Source organism: Macrotis lagotis, chromosome 1 (genome assembly GCF_037893015.1).
Source record: "Macrotis lagotis isolate mMagLag1 chromosome 1, bilby.v1.9.chrom.fasta, whole genome shotgun sequence".
Taxonomy (NCBI): Eukaryota; Metazoa; Chordata; class Mammalia; order Peramelemorphia; family Peramelidae; genus Macrotis; species Macrotis lagotis.
This window is the reverse complement of record NC_133658.1, coordinates 862,886,564-862,904,476: the sequence shown is the minus strand read 5'-3', so window position 1 is coordinate 862,904,476 and position 17,913 is coordinate 862,886,564. Positions and strand designations below refer to the sequence as shown.

Sequence of the window (17,913 nt, the reverse complement as noted above, 5' to 3'; positions counted from 1 at the left end):
GAAGTTCATAAAGGTCACAATTCAGTGAAGTACAAAACATTAAATTACAAATAGCAACAGAGGTGGGCAGTGCCCTCCCCCTCCCACGCCCTAGACAGTGGCGGGGACTGGGCCAGGCTGCTATTAAACCAGGCCCCATGTTTCCATGTACAAAAGAATTACTCTGATCAATATTAAATTATACTGAAAACCAATGGACTAAAAAGCCAATACTACTCTATGTGTGGGGGATGAGTCCTTCAAAGCAGGAGGGGGAGAGCAGAGGGAGGGAAAGGTTCTGTTGCAGCAGCGCCAGACATCACTCTCGCTGCTCCATTTTTACTTTGGGTGGCCTCAGAAAGGTCCGATTTTTCTTCTCCTTCTTTCCCTTTGTGTTTGCCTGGAAATTTCGCCAACTGTCCACACGCCCATCTCGACTTTCCTGAGTACAAAAAGTATAAGAATCAGAGAGCTGTCAGGAAAAGGAAGAGTTTTCCTGGGAGGGTGAGTTCTACGATAAAAGGGGCTGTGGGGCCTTCCACCAACTGTCCATCTGTCAGATTGCACAAAGAAGAAGAAAGAGGCCATGTCCCAGAGATCCACCCATCCACAGGGCTATATAACCAGGAGGCCAAGATGGCTCAGTTGCAACCTTCCCAACCCTGTCTCTCAAAAAACAGAAGCTATAAGTGAATGGAGGAAAACAAAGATGTGTTAGAAAAGACCTACTGAAACAATGGATTGGCAACAAGGTTAGTGTGGTGAAGTGCCTGCTTCCCATCAAGAGCCTGAGCTGGCAGTCATCCTCTTCTAGATTTCTTGAAAGGGCTTTCAAGACTAGTGCACACCCTGAACATCTCCACAAGGGAAATCTGCTGCAGGGAGCCTCCAGGCATGCCTCCTTCTGCCATGCTGAACCCTGATTCAGGAATATTCCTAGCTCCCACTAGTCCTTCACCTCTGAGTCTATTTCTGCATATGGGAAATGAGGGTAGCATTTACATGAGCCTTGTCCTCATAAGAATACTGAGAGGCAATTGCTCTGAAAGCAATAAAGCCACTTCTATTAATCAGGAAGGCAGGACCATGCCCCCAGTTGGGTCTCCCAGCTCTTCCCAGCACCAATCTGGTGCCAACTCTAGGGAGAAGCATCCAGGATGAGATGGTATGTCACCAAAAGTGACATTTTGAGAAGGGGATGTGAGGTCAAACAATATTCACTGGATCCTAGCATACCTCCTATCATGCTAGGTTTGGTCCAGGATGGCACCCTGCCCTTGTCACTGAGGACCTCTTGTCATCTTATTGGGGAGACTACATGAGACAATATACAAGACACCAAGAATGAGCGAAGGTGAAACAACACAACTGGAAGGGCCTCAAGTCACAGGATGATCTGAACACACAACTCAGGGGTTGAGAGAGCATTTCTGATTCAGGGGCTCAGCATGGGCTGTCTCAGACCTGGGGGGTGGGGTGGGAGGGAGATGGACAGGGGTGATGACTCTCCCCAGGCTACTGCTGCCCAGATCTCCCTCCTAACACAAGACAAAACATCTAAGCTGGGCAGGGAGGGTGTCATCAGTGTGGAATATTAGAAATGGGAAAGACTATAAAGGTTACCTAGGCCAAACCTTTCATTTTTTACAGGGAAAAATCTCTTATTGTTTCTTAAAAACAGATCCCTTCAGACTGGCTTCTAGTCAAGTGAACAAGGTTCAAGAGGCTAGCATAGGAAATGGAAAAGGAACCCGAGAAAGTGGGAGCAGGACTCCCATGCCACTCCATTAGCCCATCCCTCTTCTCTATCTGGGGAGTCGGGTGCTGAACCCAGACCTCATGCAGAGAATGATCTGGTTTCTGAGGAATGGGACTTCCCCTCCAGAGTCACCCCAAGGGAGGTTCCTTTGTCACCTCTTCCATGAATAACTAAAGCATAGGACAGATATGATTTTGACCAAAAATCAAGTACAAAAGTCTTAAGGGGTATGGCTAGGTGGCAAAGTGAATAGAGCACCAGCCCAGGAGTCAGAAGTACCTGAGTTCAAATCCAGCCTCATACACTTAATAATTACCTAGCTGTGTGGCCTTGGGCAAGCCACTTAACCCCATTACCTAGCAAAAAAACTAAAAAAAAAAGTCTTAAGGAAGTAAAATTCTAACAGGGGATGGGGGAATAAGTGAGGTATGTGTCAAGATCCAGGAAAAGCCTCCAAAAGTAGACCTTGGAATTGTTTTCTGAAGAATAGCGGAAATACATTAAAAACTGAGTCTTTCCTTGATAATCAATTAGTAGTTCCATTTCTACAGATGAGTCATTTTACTCAAAAGCTAATTGTGGTTGGGGTGGCTGGGTGGGGCAATAGATAGAGCACCAGCCCTGGAGTCAGTAGCAACTGAGTTCAAATCTGGCTACAGACACTTAATAATTACCTAGCTGTGTGGCCTTGGGCAAGCCACTTAACCCCATTTGCCTTGCAAAAATCTAAAAAAGAAAGCTAATTGTGGTAGCAAAGCTGACCTTGGAGGCAGGCGATTTCTGCCATGGCCTAATATGGCACATGGGAATATCCCTTCCCTACTCCAGGCTGCAGGCTATGAATTGACCCAGACAACCTTTAAGACCCTTCCTAACCCTCCAGGTCTGCCTTGCAAAGTCCTCCTACCTTACAGAATCCATCTGAATTTTACCTCAAAGTTTTTCTGCCACTCTCTTTCTCTCTTTGCTTTTTCTTGTGCTTCAATCTCTTCTTCTCTTTGTCGCTTCCTAGAAGGAAAGGCAAAGCATGATGCACAGAACATAAACAGCAGTAAAGAAAGAGTAAACACGGATCTCAGAAAATAAAGGGAGACTTCCAGGCACCCTAAAAATGAACTGCCAGAATTCTCCAGTCATGCTGAGCAGGAAAGAGGCCACAGGGCTTCTCCCATGAGGTGAGCATTACTACCATCCGGATATAAAAAGATTCCCTAAACATGCAAAGTCTTCTATCAAACAACACTCTTCTTCTCCACATCATGACGAGGCAAGGAGGGGCAGGAGGGGAAAAGGCAGGAATAGCTTCATTTCAGAGGAAGTTAGCTAGTTGACAGTGCCTCTAAAGACAGGGCATCTTCCCCACCAATAAATAAGTTTACTTCACTGGACATCACAGCCCAGACAAAACAATTGTGGGAAACCATCAAGCTTTGATGATTTTAAAGAAAAAATGAATTTTGGAGGAAAGTAACTGAGTTTATAAAAGAACTTGTCTTGTGGGAGAACACACTGATCAAAGAGGAAGCCAGATGCTGATTTCATAGCTTCCATTCCAGGTTGAAGAAAAAAGAGGCAGTAAAGTCATTGGAAAGACCACTTACATTGCTCTCCCCAAGGTGTAGGCTTGGAATCCTGGGATATATCCTGGCTGCCTTTGGGCAGTCATTCTGATCCTTGGAAGCTAAGGTTGTCTGATTTGTAAAATAAGAACACCATTTGTATCTTCATGGTAGCAGCTCAAGCCAAGCTTCACTTTCCTCAATCACTCACACTCTAAGGCTTATTATGATAACAAAGTGTTATGGGAGTTCAGAGGAAGGGAGTGGAAGATCAAGAAAAGCTTTCAGGAGGAAAGGACAATTAAGATGAGCCACCAGGGATGCAATTCAACAAATAATGATCAATCAGATGCTGGCAATCAAAAAAAAAATGTATTAAGCACCCACTCTGTACTGGGCAGTGAGCTAAGTGATTTGTTTAGTAGCAAGGTCACCCAACTAGAGCCAAATGTGAGTCTAGGCCTCTACTGCCCCACCCAGTGTTCAGTGTGAAATAGCAACACAAAAATCTAAACTAAGCAAAAGGGAACCAAATCCCAGGAACCTGATAGAGTTTTCTCTTTCCGCTAGAAGGATTGGAGGGGTTAAAAGAGCCCAAAGTGGGTCTTCTAAGGAGGCAAAAAAACAGGGGTTGGAATACAGTCTTTGTGAGTGGAACTAGACAGGCTTGGGAAAGAGATTACAAAAGGCCTTAAACACCTGGGGAAATGATTTCATTTAGGAAACAAGAGAAGTGAAGACATCAGCAAAGTTCTTGCCATGGCTCTTAGGCAATATCAGAGTGCCCAGAACCCTGAGTCTGGTGTGACCCCCAGCAGTTTACTTAACCTCTCTCTGCTTTGTTTTTCCTCAACTGTACAATGAACATCATAATTGTACCTACCTCCTGAAGTGGCTGTGAAGATCAAACCTCAAAGTGCTAGCAGAGATGCTAGCTTGCTAGCTATTCTGATAGTTGCTATTACTTTACCTTGAGGCTCAGAAATGATCTCCCAACTTCCAACAGGGCTGTTCAGTCCAATTCTGCAACTCCAAACCCCACCCCACTCCCAAGACAAGTATATGCTACCTTACTCAGAAGGTGGTGCCCTGATTATTCAAATTTCTATGGAAGTAGTACCTTGAATGTAACAAAAGTTAATAAACTTCTGTTGAATTGACTCTGGCAATAATTCTGACCTATGAAACTAATTGGATTACAATGCTGGTGTAATTACTGATTTGTGAAAGCTGGTGATACATAACCCCCAAATCTATTACACTTTGACCCAAAAAACTCATTGCTAGAAAAAGACACTGTGAGAATCACTAGAAGGAACAAAGACAAAAATACTCATAACATTAGCTATGCCACAGTGAAGACAAAAGATCAGACTCTATACCCCACGAATTGGGGAATAATTGAATCAAAGAAAAGGTGGATTACTACCACAATGGCCTGTGACTATCCTAGAGACTTTTCTCAGACACTACTTGGGGGAATCAGAGTGCACAGAGACCTGGTCTTGGAGACAGGAAGCTCCCAGGTTAAATCAGATAGCCAACACTAGATCTATGGCCCTGGCAAATCACCAAATCTCAACTGTAAAACGTGGATTAATAATAGCACCTACTCCCAGGGTTGCTGAAGGGCTAACACTTATAAAGAGTTTAGCAGAGTGTCTGAAACACTGAGAGAATTCATAAATACTTATGCCTTTCCTCCCTTATAAATACCTATAATACTAGGAAATGTGGAAAGAGTTAACAGAAAAGGGGGCAAAGGGAGGATTGTCCACACCCAGAGAGGTCTGTGATAGAACTCGTTTTTTTCAGGGTGTCCACAGAAGGATTCAGATGAGAATCCAAACTTAATAAATCATAATTTGGTTTATTTTTTAAAAAGTAAAGGGACAGAATATATTAATCAGGAAATATGTACGAAACCAATTCAAAGGAATCTAGCTTCCCAGACTGGGTTTAAACTGATGGTTTACCTTTCATGCATTTCTTTAGCTTCTCTCTCTTTCCTCTTAATTTCCAATTCAGCAAAAAGCTTCATTGTCTGTTTGTAAACTGCCTGTTTGAACTGTAGGAAAAGAAGAATGTAAAAGAGAATTCCTTTATGGAATGAAGTCTAAGGGAAAAAGTACATTCAATAAAATTGGTAATGTGAGCTTGTGATGAAATGTCCTGTGCATAGCCATTTTTTTTTGTTTTTTTTTTAAGGTTTTTGCAAGGCAAATGGGGTTAAGTGGCTTGCCCAAGGCCACACAGCTAGGTAATTATTAAGTGTCTGAGACTGGATTTGAACCCTGGTACTCCTGACTCCAGGGCCGATGCTTTATCCACTGCGCCACCTAGCCGCCCCCATAGCCAGTCTTTTAAAGGAATAATTGTGGGCCAGACTTTACCCCCCCAACTGTCTCTGGATTTTTCTCTTTCTCTTTTTATAATGTCATTTGGAACCCTTAACTTGATAAGGGACATCCACAAAGTGAAATCTTTCTAGTTACTTTCGTTTTTTTTAAGGTTTTTTTTGCAAGGCAAATGGGGTTAAGTGGCTTGCCCAAGGCCACACAGCTAGGTAATTATTAAAGTGTCTAAGGCCGGATTTGAACTCAGGTACTCCTGACTCCAGGGCCGGTGCTCTATCCACTGCGCCACCTAGCTGCCCCTAAAGTGAAGTCTTTCTGATGCTGGTTCCCCCAGGAAACAAGATGGAGTTGAGGGGCCCCACCTTCCTGCTCAGACACAGGGACCTCTCATATGCAGACACTCACCCCCTCTTCCCACACCTTTGGGGACCATGAAGAAGCACCCATCTTCCAAAAAGCCCAAGGAACTCCAAAGACAAATGGATGTCTCTCATCAAGTTAAGGGTTCCAAATAACATTATAAAAAGAGAAAGAGAAAAATCCAGAGAGTGGGGTGAAAAGTCTGGCCCACAATTATTCCTTTAAAAGAATGGCTATGAACAGGACATTTCAGTAAAATTGGGGAATTAGGCAAACTTGTCCTAAGGAAATTCACAATCCAAAAGGAAAGTAAAATTACCTAATCAGAGTAAGAAAATGAAGCCTAGATTCTGAATTTTCAAGGTTCTTATCATGACATCACCTCTCTGATAGCTACACAAATTAGCAATATTGGCAGAATGTGACAGGGAAATCCAGCTGATGTCCCCTGCCACTTCTCTCATCTACTGTCTCTCAAAAGCAGAGTTTGTCTACTTAGTGAATCCAAAAGTCAGACAGCAAAGTAGAGAGAATAGGAAGAGGGAGGGAGAGCAGGAAAAGGTCTATTTCCCACTTCTCCAAAATACTTACTGAATCTAAGTCAGAATAGTATAAAGAAAGATAAGAGGGGAGGCTAGGTGGTGCAGTGGTTAGAGCACCGGCCCTGGAGTCAGGAGGACCTGAGTTCAAATCCGGCCTCAGACACTTTAATAATTACCTAGCTGTGTGGCCTTGGGCAAGCCACTTAACCCCCACTGCCTTGCAAAAACTAAAAAAGAGAGAGAGAGAGAGAGAGAGAAGAGAAGAGAAGAGAGGTGGTCTTAGAATTCTAAGGATACAGATTAAAGTGCAAGTAGATCTGACATGTACCAAGTCAGGAGATAGACTTATTGCTTGTGTGACTCTCTAGGCAAGTCACTGACATTTCTGTGCCTCAGTGTTCTCATCTGGCAGATGTGAATAATTAAATTTGTACTATTCATTTACAAAGAGCATTTTTTACTCTAATATCAAACAAATCTGTTCTTTACCAATAGGAAAGCTTCAGAGATTTTAGGTATTTCTTTTTAATTTTTTTTTTTAGGTTTTTGCAAGGCAAATGGGGTTAGGTGGCTTGCCTAAGGCCACACAGCTAGGTAATTATTAAGTGTCTGAAACCGGACTTGAACCCAGGTACTCCTGACTCCAAGGCCGGTGCTTTATCCACTACGCCACCTAGCCACCCCTGATTTTAGATATTTCTAATCAATAACTGGTTTCTTTAAAAATTCTAGACTTTATGGGGTCAATTAGGTGGCGCAGTGAATAGAGTACCAATACTGGAGTCAAGAAGACCTGAGTTCAAATGAAGACTCATATAGATAATAATTACTTAGCTGTGTGACCTTTGGCAAGTCACTTAACCCCACTGCTTTGCCAAAAAAAGAAAAAAAAAGAAAAAAGTTCTAGACTTTACAACTTGGGAATGACATGGAAGAATTTGGACAGAATCCAGAGAAATGATGAAGAAGTTTACAGGATAAAAAATTAAGTGCCTGGGGCCAAATGCCGGTGCTCTATGCACCACACCACCTAGCTGCCCCCAAAATGAGATATATTATGAAAGCAAAAGGAGCTGGAATTCCTTCCAAAGGAGAAGTGTCCCTAAAGAAGAGGTGTTAAGGAAGGAAGTCCCTGAGGATACTGAGAATTATCAGACAAGAAAGGAGCTCACATACCATCCTTTATAAATGTTTTAATTAAGCCCAGAGAAGTAACTCAGGCATCAATTTCTCACTTCTCTGAAGCCATGAGATCCTTGGACTCTGATGGATCCAAGATCTCACTCACCTACATTAGTTGATCACAACACTAGAAGAAACTTCCCAAGTCTATGTAACTTTGGAGAAACATAAACTTTCTTCTCAAACTCACCAATTCAGGGTCATCTTCTTCCACATTTGTAGGCTTCCCCTCTTTCTTTAGCTGTTTCTTTCGCTCTTTCACCTAAAAATAGGGACCTTGTTAAAAGAGACCAAAATCAGCTGACACAAGTCATAGGCCAGAATGAGGGAAAAGAGAGGATGTCCTCCTTCCAGATCAGTCCTCAACATCAAAGGGCCCACTGTCCCAGGGCCCGTCAATGACATGAAACAGACCCCACATCATGTTGGGTTTACCCTCTTTGAGAGCAGCAAGGATTCAGATGGCAGAAAAGCATTGGGAGCAGATCCCTCAGCGCACTGTCAATGGCAATTGGAAGAAGTCATACATATGGGAGACTCAACAACTAACCATCTCTATGAAAGCAATGTTGGTCTTGAAAATTTCTCAAACCAACATCAAGCAAAATATTCCTTCTACCTATTCCCCTAAAAGGAGAGCCTGAAACCAATCCAAAATCTTTAGCTCCAAACCAAGTCAATGCACTCATCCCCTCAAGGAAGCTATTATGCACATAAAAGCAGAAAACCAACAGAAATCAGCAAGAGTGCCCCCCAGTGGTCACAGGATGAAGTCTTGCAGCTCTCCTATTCCAAGCAACCCAACAAGTGGCAATCAATATGCTGGCTGCCCAAAGGTATTTCAATCAAGTCTATAGAATGCAAGGCATAAGGGTTGGTAAGGGAAGCTCTACTCTTTGCTGATTCCTTATGAGATACACAGTAGGAAAACATCTTTCAAAAATATTATCTAGGGGTGGCTAGGTGGCGTAGTGTATAAAGAACCGGCCCTGGAGTCAGGAGTACCTGGGTTCAAATCCGGTCTCAGACACTTAATAATTACCTAGCTGTGTGGCCTTGGGCAAGCCACTTAACCCCGTTTGCCTTGCAAAAACCTAAAAAAAAAAAAAATATTATCTAGGGGTAGCTAGGTGGCATAGTGAATAGAGCACTGGCCCTGGAGTCAGGAGGACCCGAGTTCAAATCCAGCCTCAGACACTTAATAATTACCTAGCTGTGTGGCCTTGGGCAAGTCATTTAACCCCATTTGCCTTGAAAAATCCTGAAAAATAAATAAATAAAATAAAACAAAAAATATTATCTACTATACACATAGAACCTCTATGGATTACTAGCTATCGAGGGGAGGGTGAAGGAAGGGAAAGGGGAAAAAAATGTGCAACTCAAAATCTTACCAAAAAATGAATGTTGAAAGTTATCTTTACATGTAATTTTAAAAAAATTAAGAAAAAAAGATTGACTGCCACAGAAGTTCCTTCTCCTGGGGACTACTCTTCTATATATCTACTTACTCACACATTTGAAAAAAAATTCATTATGGTTATAGATTTTTATTTCAGATGCCCAAAAAAGGTTTTTCCAGAAAGACATCATATCTACCTGAACTCTTTCAAACTATGACATCTAAAATAAACTCTTTCAAATTGTGATATCTGAAATAAAAGGTCCCTAGCTATTTCTGACACATGGAACATTCCCTAATAGGTTAAAAACTAAACAAAGAAATCACAGTATTTTCCACTATGCAAAGATATCATAACATCTGGGGGAAAAAAACTTCATGAATGTTCCAGTGTAGACAATTTAAGACTATTATGTAACACCTTTTAGAAGACATAACACACCCAAGCTGTCCTCAAGTCCTAGTTCAATGAAGGAAAGGGATCATTCCATTAGTCCCATGGTAGGGGATCCCTCCCATTTGATTTTTTGCAGAATAGATTGATATGAAGAAATGTGTGATGGGATGGGAGGCAGGGGAGGGGACATTCTCTATGTAAAGGAACTGGCATCAGCTAAGATGGGTGAATTTGAACAGTTATAGCCATCCCTTTGCTCTGACAGGGTACCAGATAAACTAGGATGTAGAGAAACTGTTCCTAATCATGACTATAGGAAGAGGCATCTGCTTCCATTTGTTCCTCCCTCCTCTGCCCCCTTCTCCTGTGCACAAAAAGCCCTCTCAGGTTACCAGAACCAAACCCCTTGACACTCACGGTATGCTCCACGTACTCTTTTCCTGCTTGAATGACATCCAGGGCCCGCTTCTTCTGCTCCTGATCCAGGAGCAGCTTGTAGGCTTTATCAACAGCTGGTGCAAAAGAGAGAAATTAAAAAGTTTGCTAACACTCTCTGAAATCTCAACTGTCACAAAGTCTGCACTTCTATGGAATTGTTGAAGTGTTGTTAAAGTGACTGAACATGCAAATATTACACTGCAGTTCGCTGAATTCCTCAGATACCATATACAAATGTAAGACAGACTCCCCAACAGAGTGCAGAGGCAGCTGTGGTTGTAGAACCGCCTGGATCCAGGCCCAAACTCTCCACAGCCTAGCCTAAGAAACCTGACTTCTTCAAGGCTCAGGTTTCCCATCAGCTAAACAGAGGTGACAATGACACAAAGATAGAGTCTGAAACAAAAGGTTTCTTGCCAAATATGTGGAACTTGTAAAACACTTATTTCTGTGCTCACTATGCTGTATTATTAAACTCCCCAACTTTCATAAACATTGGGACACAACTTAGAAGAGGATGGGGGGCCAGGCAGTGCCCTGCCTCTCTGTTCCCCTATAGCTCTAGCTCTGTGAGTCTTTGATCACATTTTTCCCTACAACAGAACAAAACTGAAATAAAATTGCAGGATCCCCAGAAAGGGTTAGAATTGAATTAGTGATGAAAACTGAAGATGGGAAAACCCTAATGAAAAAGGATGAATTGGGGGGGTCACAATCCAATCATACCTGATCTATGATAAAGCCTGTCACTTCTAATCCCTGAGTCACTGCTGCCTGCTCAATCAGAGGGATGAAGGGTCAGGCATAGCTTTAAAATCCTTGCCCCTCCTCATTGAAACTCAAGGTTTCCTGCTGACCACCTGCTGACCCCTATCCACAGGTACAACAACATGTGATCAGATGACTCAGCCAAGCTTACTTCCCGTCCTCCTTCTTCCCTAGCAATGGTGGTGCTGGCAACCCCATACATAGTAGCACAATGTCCTAAACCATGTATACCAGTCAAGTGGAGGGGTTTGGAGTAGGTCAGGGCTTTTTTTTTGCATAACTCTGTTCTAGAAAATAGAGAAGTCCGAACAGTGGTGGAGAGGAAAAGATCCTGTATGAAAAGGAGGGGCAGGAGGCCTGAGAGGGACAGCTCCTGGTTGAGTGGCTTATGGGACCTTGGACAAAACCACAAAGCTGAGTCAGCTCCTTCATGATCAGGATGGAGATGATTCTGGTGCTAGATCTGCCCTTCCTGGGTTGTTGTGGGCATCAGAAGAGATAATGGAAGTAAGAAGATAGTGACTGGACCTGGAATGTCATTGGTATAGGTGGGGAAATGCCCCTATGACACACCACGGGGGCAGTCTCAGCACCTGGAGTCTTGATCAGGAAAGTAACTAAACTGGAATCAGGGAGCCCCCGTTTGTCAGAGGTGGGGTTTGGACCCCAGAGGACTTCCTGGTTCAGAGGTAACTTTTCTGATCTATGTTGCCTAAATATAAGCTGTAATTATTATGACATAGGTCTTAAGAGCTAGAGAAATGCAAAGCAAAGCTAAAGGTCCAATTCATATAGTAATAGAAAGATTGAAGGGGGCAGCTAGGTGGCACATGGGATAGAGTACCATCCCTGAAGTCAGGGGGACCTGAGTTCAAATCCAACCTCAGATATTTAATAACTGCCTAACTGTGTGACTGTAGCAAGTCAATTAACCCCATGGCCCCAATAAGATTGAGGGTCAGAACTAAGGTTATTTCTTTGGTATGTGACTAAGTTTGAACCTAAGTTAGCTGATCTGTGAAATGGGTCCATAACACTTGAACTTCCCGGCTACCTGACAGGAGAGTCAGGAAAGGGCTTTAGGACCCCTCTGACAACTGCCACCCCCTGCCTCTGAAGATGATGGCATGCCAAGAGACAATGAATGGAGAGAACTGGGAGAGCTAAGAGAAGATAATGGGAAGCCTGGTAAGAAATGGCACAGGTAAGGGGCAACTAGGTGGTGCAGTGGATAGAGCACTGGCCCTGGAGTCAGGAGGACCTGAGTTCAAATCCAGCCTCAGACACTTAATAATTACCTAGCTGGGTGGCCTTGGCCAAACTACTTAACCCCCCTTGCAAAAAAAAAAAAAGATGGCACAGGTGAAGAAAGAAACCCCCTATCACAACTGAGTCCTAGGGAAGCTGTTCAAGGAACTGAAGGCCAGGCTGAGAACTAGCTCTGCTGCCCAGGTCAGGAGGTCCATCCCACCCTGACTGTGGCCATGGTCCTGGTGAGTGGGGCACAAATACCTTCAAAAGCCTTCTGTGCTCTCTCTGCGTCATCTTGGTTCTTGTCAGGATGCACCAATATGGATAACTATGGATAACAATAAGGGGAAGAAGTCACTAAATTCAGCCAAATACCTGCCACTACCCCTCCCCCACATGGTGTTCCCCCAGGATCAGGGAAGTCTGAAGCCCAGGGTCACAGAAAGGAACCTGCTCCAAAGCAGAAAGAACAGACTCATGAGGAAGACCTGCATGCTTGACTAAGTCCTGCCCCTATGGGGCCTGCTTGGAGTCAGTCTCTGTTTCTTTGTCTACAAGACAGGGGACTAGCACTTGCACTAGTGACCCAGCAGGTTTGCAAAGAGAACCAAAAGCTCTGAGCCTGTAAAGCAAAGTGGTTTTCCCAAGACACATGTCTGTCTGTGCCACACCCCTTGTCAGGAGCTAGGGAGCCATTGGAATTTACTAAATAGGCGAGTGACGTGGACAGATGTGTGTCTTGGGAAAAATTACTGACAAATACAAGGACGGATCAGAGTGGAAAGAAACAAAGCAAGGAGACCAATTAATAACCTAGCGCAAATGTCCTGGTGGGAGATAATATGGGCCTAAACAAGTGGTGGCTACATGGGTGGAGAGGAGCTGGACACCAAATACAAGTGGAATTAGAAATGTCAATATGGGTCCCATGAGGAGGGGGTCAAGTGAAAACTGAAATGACTGGGAATCAATAATAGGAAGGTTCAGTGAAGGATGTTGGAAAGCCAAGGACATGTCAAATTTGAGATGTCCACTAAGCAATTGTTAATGGGACACTAGAGCTAAGGAGAGAAGGCTAGGTGGCATCATGGATAGACCCCTGGACTCAGGAGGACCTGAGTTCAAATGTAGCCTGAGACACTTGATACTTACTAGTTTGTGAACTTGAGCAAGTCACTTAACCCCACTGTTTTGCAAAACAAACAAAAAAAAAGATAAGCTATTCCTTCTATATTTTGAAAAAGACTTGAGTGTATGCCTTTTAAGTTAAGAGAAACTGCCAACATCTTAAAATAAAAATGGCAATTAAGAAATGAAATGGCAGGCAAAAAGCAAGTCAAAGTTTAATAAAGTATTGAGTTTGAAAACAAGCAATGGACCACTCAGGAGGGAAAACATGCAAGAGACACACAAAATGAGAAATAACTGAGTAGGCTTCATGGAAAAAGTTTGACTTAATCATAAAATAAGTGAGTAATATAAAAAGGCAAGAACAAAGCCTGGAACATGGCATCTAAGAGTTGGGAAATGCAGTGTCCTGCTGATCTCACACTGCTACATGCATTTGGAGGGACAGAAAGAAACTGTAAAGTGTCCAAAAATGTGTTAAACAGGCTAAAAAGTGGATTTACAAGGAGAGGTGAGATGCAATGAGATTATTCAGACTAAAGAAGACAATGATGAGGCAAACTCAATCAACCATTGGAATTCTGTAAAATGATCTGAAAAGCCATGAGAAAGAGGAAGCAAAAGGAGATGTTTAAGTATAAGAGAGACCAGATGGCTTTTCATAGGGTGCATTGGAGAAGGCCTCCAGGAAAGGAGATAATATACATATACATACAAACATATGTATACATACTACTATTTCTAGATCAATAATATATATATATTTCCTATATAATACAGATTTCAGTATATGTCTATCTCTATCCTTTCCTGGAAGCCTTCCCCAACACTCCTTATGGAAAGCCATCTGGTCCTTTCATTTACACTGGTAAAAGATACAAAAGAAAGGAGGTTTAAGAAAGGGAGAGAAGGGGGGGATGACATTTCATAAAAGGAAGTATATTAAAAAAAAACTTTTTAGTAACCCTGGAATTGTTAAGAAATAGTATTTCCCTGGGGCGGCTAGGTGGCGCAGTGGATAAAGCAACAGCCCTGGAGTTAGGAGTACCTGGGTTCAAATCCGGTCTCGGACACTTAATAATTACCTAGCTGTGTGGCCTTGGGCAAGCGACTTAACCCCATTTGCCTTGCAAAAAAAAAGTCAAAAAAAAAATAGTATTTCCCCGGACCAAAAAACTCTTTCCGACTTCTCCCTTTATGAAATAGCTTTCCTCAAAGAACTGAATTAAAGTTGATGCCACAAACTTAATTCATGTCCAAAGCTCTCTACCTTCCCAGCCCAGAAGTGTTTGGCACTAGGACCCATCCAAGGGAAGTGCCTTTATTGCAATGAAAGGACTTCATTGGTCTAATCAGTAAAGATCCCCAAAATTTATCTCCTACTAATCCCATGAGGAGAGACATCCAGGAAGGAATAACATTGTGACTTGGTTACCCAACTATTCTGGAATATTAATCCAACCAGCATTTTTACATACTGGGATCGTTCTTCAGAATTTCTCTAAAATTGAATTTTTAAATATTACTTAAAATTACTTGTCATGGGGCAGAGTCATATCAGAAGCCCAAAGGACCAAGTCAGTTTAAATATCTCTGTCACTCAGCTAGAAATGCTTAGATTTCAGACTTAATCTTAAATTAAATTGTTTTTGGAAAATGTAAGTCTAAAATACATGATATAGTATCTATTTTGTCCAACAGATACACTCCCACTTTGAAGTTGAACCACAAGAAAATCTTAAATCCTCTAATAACCTAAGTGTAACCCTGTCAGCTAAAGGGGTAAAGCAAGGCTTTTTGAGGGTCGTGAAAAATGCTTGAAACTTTCAGATGCTCACATCTTGACCCTACAAAGACTTGTACAACCCTGAAGTGGTGCCTCCCTAAGTCCATCACAGCAAAGGGGGCTGTGCCATGCATCAGGTGCCATTGACAACATATAAAGGTGGCTTACCTGCCTGAACCGCTTCTTGATTTCTTCATCTGTCACTTCAGGGTCTATCTGGAGAACCTATAAGTACCAAGTAATCAGATTAAAGCAACAAAAAAGGATTTCCAAAAATAAGTCCATTGTCATAAGCAAATTGATCAGTGGGGGGCACCTGCCCAGGGCACAGCTTCCCTTTTCCTAGGTTATTCCAATGGTCCTCCTAGAGCTTATTTTACCAGGAAAAGGTACTCACTATGCACATAGAGTCAGGCTCCCAAACACCTCCTCAATGTTTTCCTCTTCCTCCATCAATGCATAAAAATTCTTCTGCCTCATAGATATTTGTAACTATGCAAATGGAGAGGTATTCTTAGGCATCACTAAGACCCCAAATCCTATCACAGCCTGTCAACACCAACCACACCAAGAATTGGAACTGGACTGAAAGGAAGCAGTTATGGCCAATAGTCTGACCAGCATACTGGTCTGGTTATCTCAAAGCAACGGTCTGATCAGTGCAAATCCTGACCTCATGAACTTTAGCTTCTGTAAGATCCCTCAGAACAATAATTTTGTGAGGAAGGATCAGAGAATGTCCACCAAGGTGGACTATGATCAGCATCACCAATATGATGGTGTCTTCTAAGGGATGAAGACTGAAATAAGGAGATTTCAGGGTTTTGGTTACCTCATCTTCCAGACCAGCAAATGGCACTGGTAGACAAAGAATCATAGGAAGAACTCTATATGAAGAGTTTAGATGGCAACTCAGAGATTATCAGTCTAAGATCCTCTCTTTACAGATTAGAAAACTGAGGCCAAAACAAGATGAAGGATTGATCAAGACCAAACAGGTCTAAAGAGATAGACCTGAGGTTTGCATCCAGATGATCTAACTCCAAATCCACTGCCACTACACTGGATACTTTAGATCTATAAGAGACAATTGGTAATCTATGGTAACAAAGAAAAATCACATTTAGGATGAGTCTGAGAAGGAAAAGCAGTAATGGTTATGGAATGAGGAAAGGAAAGAAATAAAAATGAAGACTACAAAACTTCACCAGGTTCCAACAGAGACCTTAAGGAACAAATGGCTACCACTGACAAAGCACTCCTGGCTCCTACCAAGTCTCTGTCCAAGAGGAGGAGTTGTTGTAGGGCAGGGAACATAGGAAGAGTAGGTCGTAACAGAAACTAAATGGTTATAACAGGCCCAAGTGCTAAACTCAGGTTGAGGTGAAAGACAAGAAACCAAGCACTTCAAAAAACAACATATTTGAAGAAGCTAATGACCTCTGACAGAGGAAAGGAACAGCAACCTTCAAAAGAACTAGACCTACATAAGGATGTGCAACAGATTGAGTGATCTGGGGAAATCAACTAATAAAATGAAAAACTCAATGACTACAACAATGCCAATGAAAAAATGACTAACATAAACATAAGCTCTAAAGAACTGAAGACTCAACAGCGGTTCCCAATGCTGTCATATAATGCACGGAGGTATGATATTGCTTTGGCAGAAGTTGGTATGCAATTTCTCTTGTGGTCACTCTCTGTGGTGTTTTTACTAAACTGTTTTTCCTTATTACAAGGGAGAATTCAATTTAGAAATATGCATTAGATTTCAAGAAATGACTATGATGTAAAAACATCAATTAAACACTTAAAAATTTTTTTTTTTAGTTTTGAGATACAATGGAAAAAGTAGTGAGTCTTGAAGAGCTGTCTCAATTCTGGCACAAGTTGTGAGTAATACCTCTAGACATTTCTGAGCTTCAGTTTTCAGAAATGTGTAAAATAAGAATACTGCCTTGGCTATTAACCTACTGCAGCTGTTGCAAAGAAAGTATTTTGTAAACCAAAAAGCGATATGTAGATGAATAGCTAAGTAATATTTACCAGAGTAAAATAGAGTCCATAACAAAGGAGTCTAATGATAAGAAAATTTAAGGCCAAAGAGAAGGTACCTCAACAATCAAGAAAAAATATCTAAGGAGAAAAAGCAGTGGTTTTCCCTTAATGGGGGGACTTCCAAGACCAAAATGGATGACAATTTTTGTTGTATTTTATTAAAATTTATTAAAAATCTTTTTTTAATCTGCAAAAATCTGTCTTCTCACCCTCTCATTCAGTCTCCTTTCTATCCTGAGGAAAAAAAACAAAATTCCCATTACAATCATGTATAGTCAAAGAAATTTCCATATTGGAAATATTTTTTTTTAAAAGTCTCCTTCTGGAAACAGCATATATACTCAATGGGGTAAAGACATCTGGAGTAAGAAGGAGAGAAGGGGTACAGGGGGAAGGGGTGGGGATGTGAATGATGGAGCATGGGGGGAGAGTGGTCAGATTTAATACATTTTCTTTTTTACTTCTTGCAAGGGGCTGGGATTGGATGGCCTGTCCAGGACCATAGGGCCAGGTGGATGCTGGGCTTAAGGGGTGGTATGGGGGCTCGGGGCCTCTTGGCCCCAGGCCCGGGGATATGTCTGCTGCACCACTCAGCTACCCTACAGCAGAGTCAGAGTGAAAGGAGAGAGAAATATAGTATATGGTAGTGGAGAAGTATGAAAGGAGGGAGTTGCAATCAGCAATGGCAACAGTGGAAAAATATGGAAGTAACTTGCGATGGACTTATCATAAAGAATGCGATCCACCCGCGACAGAGTTGGTGGGGTTGGAACACAGACTGAAGCACATTTTTATTATTATTATTTTTTTGGGGGGGGGGGGGTGCAGGGCAAATGTGGCTGGGTGGCCTGCCTGGGGCTGCATAGCTGGGTGATCATTGGGTGTCTGAGGCCGGATTTGGACCCAGGTGCTCTTGGCTCAAGGGCCAGTGCTCTGTCCACCAC

The 17,913-nt window shown here is 42.4% G+C and overlaps 1 protein-coding gene across 1 annotated transcript in view; it reads right to left on the bottom strand.

Moving 5' to 3' along the window:
- Positions 1-297: 297 nt before the first annotated feature.
- Positions 298-17,913, bottom strand: part of DNAJC8 (DnaJ heat shock protein family (Hsp40) member C8) — a 30,738-nt gene continuing 13,122 nt past the window's right edge. Inside the window, exons 3-9 of the mRNA XM_074217950.1 lie at positions 15,077-15,133; positions 12,256-12,322; positions 9,955-10,049; positions 7,929-8,000; positions 5,274-5,365; positions 2,671-2,746; positions 298-421 (exon numbers count right to left, since the gene is read on the bottom strand). Of these exons, the coding sequence (XP_074074051.1) occupies positions 299-421; positions 2,671-2,746; positions 5,274-5,365; positions 7,929-8,000; positions 9,955-10,049; positions 12,256-12,322; positions 15,077-15,133 (582 nt within the window). The 3' untranslated portion in view covers position 298. The remainder of the gene's footprint in view (positions 422-2,670; positions 2,747-5,273; positions 5,366-7,928; positions 8,001-9,954; positions 10,050-12,255; positions 12,323-15,076; positions 15,134-17,913) is intronic.